This window comes from Antennarius striatus, chromosome 2 (genome assembly GCF_040054535.1).
Source record: "Antennarius striatus isolate MH-2024 chromosome 2, ASM4005453v1, whole genome shotgun sequence".
NCBI classification, from domain to species: Eukaryota; Metazoa; Chordata; class Actinopteri; order Lophiiformes; family Antennariidae; genus Antennarius; species Antennarius striatus.
Window position 1 is genome coordinate 6,994,585 of NC_090777.1, and position 9,994 is coordinate 7,004,578.

At 44.3% G+C, this 9,994-nt stretch overlaps 1 protein-coding gene across 1 annotated transcript; it reads left to right on the plus strand.

The window, feature by feature from the left end:
• Positions 1-655: 655 nt before the first annotated feature.
• On the plus strand, positions 656-2,450 carry pdyn (prodynorphin). The gene is made up of 3 exons (XM_068343157.1): positions 656-889; positions 1,186-1,322; positions 1,776-2,450. The coding sequence occupies exons 2-3, from the start codon at positions 1,200-1,202 to the stop codon at positions 2,346-2,348; spliced, it is 696 nt and encodes a 231-aa protein (XP_068199258.1). The 5' UTR covers positions 656-889; positions 1,186-1,199; the 3' UTR covers positions 2,349-2,450.
• The last annotated feature ends 7,544 nt before the right edge of the window (positions 2,451-9,994 follow it).

Here is a 9,994-nt window from a genome sequence, read left to right on the forward strand (position 1 = left end):
CAGCAGTAGTGCAAAGACATCCCTGTCTAAAGAGACTGTGCTGTGCGTACTAAAGACATACAGTTGATGTATTTGTCTCTGAGCCCTTCTCCACCTTGAATTTGTGGCTGTGGTAAACAGTCACTCCAAAGCCAATTTAAAAAAAAAAAAAAAAACATTTAAAAAGTCATTGGAAGTGTACAGTACAGGGATTTGCACCAGTACAATTATCGTTCTACCAGACTGAACAAATGTGTGTGTGTGTGTGTGTGTGTGTGTGTGTGTGTGTGTGTGTGTGTGTGTGTGTGTGTGTGTGTGTGTGTGTGTGTGAGAGAGAGAGAGAGAGAGAGAGAGAGAGAGAGAGAGAGAGAGAGAGAGAGAGAGAGAGAGAGAGAGAGAGACAGAGACAGAGACAGAGACAGAGACTCATTTCAGTCCAAGCCTTGTTTCAAGTTAAGGTCACTTCTTATTTATTCTATAACATTAAAGTCACTTTCCTTCGTTCTCACAATTCTGTATGAAAAAAGCCCAGGTTTGATAATAATAATAATACTGATGATGATGATGATGATGGTGATGATGATGATGATGATGATGATGATGATGATGATGATGATGATGATGATGATGATGATGATGATGGTGGTGGTGGTGGTGGTGGTGGTGGTGGTGGTGATGATGATGATGATGATGACGATGATGATGATGATCGCAGTATATTTCCCACCCCATTGATCCCTCAAAAGAAGATGCTCTGATGCGCTGCGGTCACACAACCGGACATAAAAAGGAAAGCAACGAGTCGTGCAAGAGAAAGAAGTGTTAGAGGGCGGTCAGTAAGCCAGCTTTTGAACGTGGATGAGCCTCTGCCAGAATCTGCACGATTACTAGAATCTGTCAAACTGCTGAGGTACTGACTTAATTCCTATCACTTTGTCTTCCGAAAACTTTCACACAGAATTTGACGCGTCTTTGCTTTGTATCAAATCGCCTAACAGAATAACAAGGTCCTTGCCCTGTGCGCGGAGTATAAAAGGTCTATAGGTGACAATTTAAATCATTATTAAATTAATAACGAGATTGAAAGTTTCAGCGGTATGTGGGTTCTTTCACAATTTTCTTGAGACTGAGAATTGGTAAACCGATCTGTTTTATTATGTCCCATTTGTGCATTTGCCATGTTATTTGTTTGCGTGTGTGTGTCAGGGATCTGCTGAAGAATGGAGTGGTATGTCCTGTTGCTGGTACTGAGTTTACCACCCTCCATCCGCACAGATTGTTCTCCACAATGTCAGAAATGCCTGCAGCAGATCCTTAAACCTGGCATCGCTTTCAGCAGGCTGGTAAGTTCTGATCTGAGATAAGATCACAGTTTATTTTGCAGAAAACATGGAGACAAAATAATAACGCCGGTGTATTTTAATTATTTTGCATGTTTCTCTTTTGCGGTCAGCAGAAGTTTAGGGGAGTTAGATAATACTTATTGTTGCAAGATTAACACCCACAGGATATTTAAATGTTGCGTATGAATGTCCCTATCCTGATTTTAAAACTTCCATATATGCAATATAGAGAATTTTTGCTTAAACATATCACACCTTAGGTTTGAATCTGTGATTTAAGAGTACACAATTTGTTGCTAGGGTTCTGTATAGGGTTCTGAATTAATTTCCTGAATACGAGCCACAGTCAATAACTATGTAATCAGCAATGAAAGTAGGAAAAGCTGCTTTCTAACAGCCTTTTGACTCTCTGAGCACAGATGTTTCACACTTCTCTGTGTATGTGTCTCAAAGTCGTGCAGTGTCGATTGTGAAGGGCAGTTGAAGAGCTGCGCTCAAACTCCGGGGCTGGATTTAAACGAAGATGAGACTGTGGACGAGGACAGTCAGCAGGCAGGTATAAGCAAACGATACGGTGGCTTCATTCAGAGAATAAACAAAAACAAAGACAAAATGTTCACCTCTCCATGGCACGAAAATTACGTTCTGAGGGTTGCAGCGCTGCCTACGAAATATAAGGACTTACTGAAGAGTCAACAGGAAAGAGGAACAGACGAACAGGAGAACAAAGATGATGCTCTTGGAGATCAGATGTTTCACAGCTTTGATAAACGTTACGGCGGCTTTTTACGTAAATTCGGCATCAAATCAAGGAGAAGTGGTTCAATGGAACATGAGGACCACGATCAACAGCTACAGAAACGCTACGGAGGCTTCATGAGGAGAATCCGACCAAAGTTGAACAATCTGAAGTGGGACAAAAGATATGGAGGTTTTCTGCGCCGTCAATTTAAAATCTCTGTGCGCTCCGTCGAAGAACCATACTACTCTTTTGATGACCTCGGCCCTCAAGCGAACCGTGCTTAAAACAGAACATAATCATTTTTGCTGGTTAACATAAAAAACCACAATTAATTCAAAAGAGTATAATATGCCTGCCTGTCTTGCTTATTCTCCGATTGATTGACTTCTGCGTAACAAATGTCATGTCTGTTCTCTGTTATTCATATCTTTGTCTGTCATGCAACTAATAGATGCTTGTTTTATAAAACTGAATTGAATTAAACTGTATTTGTGTCTGTCTTTTTTTTTTCTAACGCAGTTCAAAAAATTCTAGAAGCCTACTCCTGCAGCCGGTTTCACTGTTATACACTCAAACCAAAATTTTGGTATCTGGACAGATTCTTGCTGTTATATGAAGTTATATGAACGTTTATTTCAATACGAAGACACGTCCCTCATTCGAGTAACTACGTTAATGCCGGACTTGTTTTAGGATATATTTGAATTATATCCTAATTTTTTTTTATCTTAATTATATAAACTACAATTAAGGTCTCACTGTGGTGGAGTTAAGACTATCAATTCTACAATTATCATAGTTTTAATTAGATGGATATTGAATTCGAATACAGTACGTATACACTGAGGATTACAGACCTATTGAACAATTCCAGAACATTTTCTTGAAGCCATTGTTTGTCGATCTATATTATTGTACTGATCCAACTCTAATAAAGTTACTGCGCATCGACTTCTAACAATAAATTTTCTGAGAAGGAAAAATATAAATATAAGGAACCTAACACTTTGGAGAAATTAAACGAGATGCATCTTCCTCATTTAAAAAGGGCCAATGAACAGCAGTGTTATTGCTCCATCTTGTGGCCAAAAATTTACCCACGGGAGAAAATGCAGGAATAGAATTTTCACCTGTTTTATCAAAAACTCCAAGTATGAACTGTTGGGTTGTTTGTTTAACTGGTCGTCATGTCACACCATACATAAGGTTGCTGTGTGCCTAACAGTGGACAATGAAACAGCAAGGACTTTGGCATAGAAGAGTGGATGGTTCTAGGTTCAGACATTTGTGGTGGCTCAGCACCCAGAGGCAGGGAAGATGATTCTGCAAGCAGGTTAGTTTTGTTGTTGTTGTTGTTGTTGTTGTTGTTGTTTTCTTGCTTCCGTGAGGTAGACCAAAATAGATTTTGCAGGGTCAACATTTTGGAATATATATTACATATATTTTGCTATTTTTCCTCTCTACTTGGGATACCCATTGTTCCTTCGTTCGTTCGTTCATTCGTTCATTTTTTCATTCATTCATTCATTCATTCATTCATTCATTCATCTTGTTGAAGATGAGAGACAATCCATAGTTTTCTTGTTTTCTGCCGCAAACAGCCTAATTCTCTTATGCCAAGAAATAAGATATCATCAGTTAACAAGTGTCGAAGCAAACTGAAGAGGCGGCGGGCTGGTGTAGGCTTGCTTATAGCCCCCCAGCTCAGCCATCATATGTCGGAGTTCACCCTGGTGAACGAAAGGGTTGTGTGCCTGCACCTTCGGGTTAGGGGCAGGTGTCCTACTGTTGTTTCAGCCTATGGGCCAAACAGCAGTTCGAAAAACCCGGCCTTCTTGGAGTCCCTGGGAGGAGTACTAAATAGTGCCCCGACTGGGGACTCCACTAATCTCCTTGGGGACTTCAACACGCACATGGGCAATGACAGTGAGACGTGGGGTGATTGGGGTACTGCAGCTCGAGTAGTTGCAGAGGCAAAAACTGGGGTCTGGGAGGAGGTTGGAAAGGCCATGGAGGAGGACTATTGGTCAGCCTCAAAGAAATTCTGGCAAACCATTCCACGCCTCAGAAGGGGAAAGCGGTGCACAGCCAACACTGCCATTGGTAAATTCTATTCAAAAAACAAAACAGCTAAAATTAGCCTGACAACTCTCCAGAAAAAGAAATCTGAAGGTGCAAACCAACTACATTATTTGATCAAGTGGATCCATCCAAATGAGGAGTATTACTCCTGGCTGGAACTAGAACAGAGATACTAATCACGTAAATCTCTCTGATCTTCCCTTTTTAACAGCATCCTTGCTTCAAGAATCCTTTGATTGCCTCCGCCTTGTCTGCTTGGTGGAAAACCCTTGATATTACAAGATCTCAGTTACAACCTGGTATACTCTCCCCAATATGGCAAAAGCCAGACTTTATTAACAATAAAAAAAAAAAACCTCTCTATTTTAGCACATGGGAATGGATGGGGGCAAGGGCAGTGGGCTCAGTTGTGGTGGTGGACAGGGCTGCGGCGCTGCTGTGGTGTTGGGGCGGTGTGTTGGCCGTGTGGCCTAGCCCAGGGGTCGGGCTACGGGGGGCTGGCTACGGAGTGCTGAGGGGAGTTGGTGCCGAGTCATCGCTGCATTTGGGGGCGGGATGGTTGCTGGGCGGCTTGGCCTCTCCCGCGGACCCTGTCTCATATTTAGCTTTGTGCCTCTTGGGGGTCCTCTTTACCCTTGGGCCTGTCCAATGCGCCCTAGCGGTGGCAGTCACTGCCTCCTCGGGGTCTTTGGGTCTACGTGGTTCTCGGCGCCCCCGGTGGCTCTTCGGTTGATGGCTTCTGGATGTTCCTGGCTGACAGGGTTTGGGGTACTCAGCTAGCATGGCCCTGTTGAATTCCAGTAGCCTCTCTGGGCATTTCCATCACATATGCATGTTGGTTCAGGGTTACCAGCTCTTGTCAAGTCCAATTATTGAGAACCATTGGGTCCCATCAGAACATGATGAGTCTCACTTCAGACATCACAATCCTATGCCCTCTATCTTCCTCCTGCACTGTTTTCCTCTGGTGGCCTATTCTATACTGTCAGGACCTCCACTAATCTGGTGTTTTATAACATTGGTATTAAGGTATCAGTTCTAAGATATAATACAACAGCCCAAACCTTTTTCACTCCAACAGCACTGCCTGTCTATCCACTACTTTGTTTGTTTTTTCTTTCCCTGTCTCCTTTTGCTTCCCCCCTTAACTCACAGAGGTGCAGTACTCCCCTCTCTGGCTCACAATAGGAAATTCTAACAAAGACTGGCAACTTAGATCCCAGAGAGGACTGGTGATGGTCACATGCATGCATTAAAATATAGAAAAGATATTGCTGCAAGACTAAAATAAGCATTGATAAAAAAGTTATCCCCCTTTTATGGGGTTAAACTATGAGAACACACACAGACAAAAAAAACAACAACCACTATTTACAGTAGAGGTGGAGAGCTGCTGACCTTGACTGGGTATATTGTCGGGTGGTGGAAAGAATACTTTGAGGATATCCTCAATCCCGCTACCATGTATTACACAGAGGAAGCAGAGCCTGTGGTCTCAGAGGTGGACTCGTTCATCACCCAAGCAGAAGTCACCGAGATGGTTGCCAAACTCCTTGGTGTCAAAGCACCGGGGTGGATGAGATTCACCCTGAGTATCTCAAATCTCTAGATGTGCAGGGACTGTCTTGGTTGACATGTCTCTGTAACATTGCGTGGCAGTCGGGGACAGTACCTTTGGATTGGCAGACCGGGGAGGTGGTCCGTCTTTTCAAAAAGGGGTATCGGAAGGTGTGTTTCAACTATAGGGGGATCACACTCCTCAGTCTCCCGTAGAACGTTTATTCCAGCATTCTGGAGAGGAAGATTAGAACTGTAGTCAAACCGCAGATTCAGGAAGAACAATGCTGCCCTCTCCATCGTGTGCGCAAGTGTTCAATCTGTGAATCTGGAGAAGGCATTTGACCGTGTCCCTCATGGTATCTTGTGGGGAGTGCTTCGGTAGTATGGTGTTCGGGGCCATTTGCTGAGGGCTGTCCGGTTCCTGTATAACCGAAGCCTAAGCTTGGTTCGCATTGCTGGTAGTAAGTCAGACCTGTTCCAGGTGCATGTTGGACTTCGGCAGGGCTGCCCTCTATCACCAGTTCTGTCCATAATCTTTATGGACAGAATTTCTATGTGCAGCCAAGGTTCGGAGGGAGTTCAGTTTGGGGACTAAAGGATTTAATCTCTGCTTTTTGCAGACGATGTTGGCCTCATCAAACCTGGACCTTCAGCATGCACTGGAATGATTTGCAGCGTGTGGGATGAGGATTAGCACCTCTAAATTCGAGGCCATGGTTCTCAAACGGAAAAGGGTGCTGTGCCCTCTTCAGGTCGGTCGAGAGTCCTTGCCCCAAGCGGAGGAGTTTAAGTATCTTGGGGTCTTGTTCACAAGTGAGGGAAGGATGGAACATGAGATTGACAGACGGATCTGTGCAGCTTCTGCTGTGATGTGGTCGCTGTATAGGTCAGTCGTGGTGAAGAAGGAGCTGAGATTTAAGACGAAGCTATAGATGTACCCGTGAATCTACATTCCTACTCTCACATATGGTCATGAGATGTGGGTCATAACTGAAAGGACAAGATCCCAGATACGGATAGAGATAGGATGAGGGGCTCAGTCACTAGGGACAAGCTTGGAGTAGAGTCGCTGCTCCAACTCGAGTGGAGCTGAAGTGGCCCGGGCATCTGTTTCGGATACCTCCTGGACTCTTCCCTGGGGAGGTTTTCTGGTAATGTCCTACCGATAGGAGACCTCGGGGAAGACCTAGGACACGCTGAAGGGACTTTGTCTCTCGGCTGGCCTTGGAACGCCTTCAGGATCCCCCCAGAAGAGCTGGAGGAGGTGTCTGGGGAGGGTGAAGTATGGGCATCCCTCCTGAGACTGTTGCCCCTACGATAGTCTCAGGAGGATAAGCAGTTGAAGATGGATGGATGTTCAGACTGTTTTTAGCAAGTGTCCAAATGGGTTCTGGATCTGTTCAGACCACATTATCAGCTAATCTGACAGGTTGCCGTAGCAACAACGTCGGGGCGAAGTTGTTGTTCAGTGCGCCTAATGTTTGAGGTCATATAATTGCGACGGCAGCAACAACAACAATGACAAATATGAAATTTTGTTACTTTAGCGTATTGGCATTATCACTGTCTAGTAGAGGTGGAGAAAATCTCACACGCACCAGACATCGTCAATTCCTTCAAAAATCAGATTTCATGTGGTATGAGACTCAATCAATCTGGATTTGCTAAAAATCAGATATAGGCGACAAGTCTGAACAAGGCCAAAGTGCCCCCCCCCCGTCGCCACCCTCCTTCTCCACCCAATCTACCCCCTTTACCCATTCTACCACTCCCTCCCACCTGTAGCAACAAAACAGCCCCCCACCATTTCTCTTCACCCCAGCCCCTCCTTCTCCTCCCAACCTACCGACCCCCCCTCTGCAGCAACGAAGTCTCCCTCAAACCCTATCCTCCCGACCCTCACTCCTCCTCCTATCCTATTTGCTATTCTACTACCCTCAAGCCCCCCATCACCCATCCTGGCTCCCCCCTCCCCTCCCTCTCCCGCTCTTTCACCCCCAAGCCTTCCTCTTTACTTCAGACCGCATCCCCTCTCCCCCCAGCTCACACCACCATCACTGCCTCCTCCTTCCTTCATGGCAGACCAGGTAAGAGGAGAACTGAGGAAGTTGCAGCCCGGAAAAGCGGCAGGACCAGGTGGAGTGTGCCCCTGTCTACTCAAGGCCTGTACTGCTGAAATCAGAGTCGCTGCAATGAGTCTTGAATCTGAGCCCGCATCTCGAGAAGGTGGCCACTCTCTGGAAGACAGCATGCATTCCTAAAAAGAACCAGCCCAGCAAGCTGAACGACAGGACAGGACAAACTACTACAAATGCGAATGGACCCTGGTTGCTCGGATACACAACTACACAGTTCGTCAGGCTAAAGGACATTTGACCTATCTGAAGGACTTTTAGTTCTATATAATCCATCTAGAGCATTACACTCTCAAGATACTGGTCTACTGGTGGTTCCTAGAATCTACAAAGTAGGACAGGGGCTAGAGCCTTAACCATCAAGCACCTCTGTTGTGGAACCACCTCCCTACCTCGGTTCAGGAGGCCCTCACCCTCAAATTATTTAAAACTAGACTTAACTGTAACATTTTTCAAAAACGTTACAATTAAGGTGGCTTAGGCTGCTTTCTTTTTCTTATAAACTTACATTGCTGGAGACTCAACATCAAGACACACTGAGCTCCTATGTCCTCCTTCTGTCTGACCCTCTCTCTCACTCCTCCTCCTCTGACCTCTCTCTCCTAGTCTCCATTCACACCTTTACTAACTCAACTTCTTCCCCAGAGTTTCTGTGCTCTATGCCCTCACAGATTTTCTCAGGTTCACGGCTCATCCGTCCATCCGCTGTGGACCTGCTCCTCTAATCCCACCAGTATCACCCCCCATCTATCTATGGGGTCCTGCTGCCTTTCTTCCTCCGTGCCATCATGCAGTCATCCATGCAGCTGTACTTGTGCTTTGAATTAACTAACTACATGATGGGGAACATGTATTAAAGATAACAACCCAGGAGTCGAGAACGCAGCCTGACTTTCCCATCCTCACTTCAGCGCCTGCATCAAATCTCCTAACTAAAACCATAAAGACACTGACTCTATCTGGCCTGTCTTCAATTCTCTGTCTCTCTCTTTCTCTTACCCTGTCCTTATCTTCATTGCATTTTTTTTCCACCCAAAAGAATGGAAAGGCGGATGACTACCCAAAATAATCTGGGTCCTGAGTGGAATTTCAGCCTCAATAAGGGAGTTTTTCCCCGCCGCTGTCGCTTATGCTTACTCTGGAGGGTTCTGTTGGGTTTTTCTGTCTGTTAAAGCGCTTTGAAATGTTTGTTGTCATACTTAAGCACTTTACAAATAAAACTTGATTGATATATTCCACTGTTCTCCACCACAGATCCCCAGTGAATTATTGTGCAAATCTTTAAGCTACCTACCACGTTCCAGTCTGTTGCTCAGGTAAGACTCAGCATATATCCATGGATCATGAACCAGTCCACACCACTTTTGACTCCACATCAGAAATGTAGTATGCAGATTCACATATGATCTGGATAGATGTTAGTTTATCTATGATGCAGTCTCTAATAATGTTTTGAAACAGGAGTCAATCTACATGTACGTGTACATATATGCTGTGAATGGACTTCCTATTCACATAACCAGCTTCATTATGAGGGGGCGTTGATGGGGATGTGGATGCCGTCTGTGCAGCCAATTACATCGGGAAATCCTAAAAGAAATTTTTTTTTTTTTAAGAATGTCAATAAGAGAATAAAATTTCAAATTAATTTATAAGATTTCAACATCATTTGCCTGCAATTCCATGGAACTCCTCCTTGATTCTGACAGGTTTATTTTCTGGGAAATTGACAAACGGGTAAATCATTTGAAGGCGGGGCATACTGGGCATCTCCCACATTGTATACAAAAACTACCATTTGCAAAGCAAAAAGAAAAGAAAAATAGACGCATCGCTACAGTACCTGCTGGGATGTGAAGACAATGTAGCAATGCAATGTGCAGCATTACATTCCTATACTCTTGACGGCTCATTGTAAATATATTTTTATAATTGCTTGTTTCTTGCACCGGTGTTGTTTTTATACCTGTTTCTTGCACATGAGCTTTTTTGGACTGAGAGTTGTCTTACAAATTTCATTGTACACCTGTGTATGATGACATTAAAGGCATTCTATTCTAATCTGCACAAATCTCACTATTGTTTTTATTAGGGATCGCTTATAATATGGTTTCTTTCCAGGATGGAGGGGGAATGAATGAACATTTTCAATA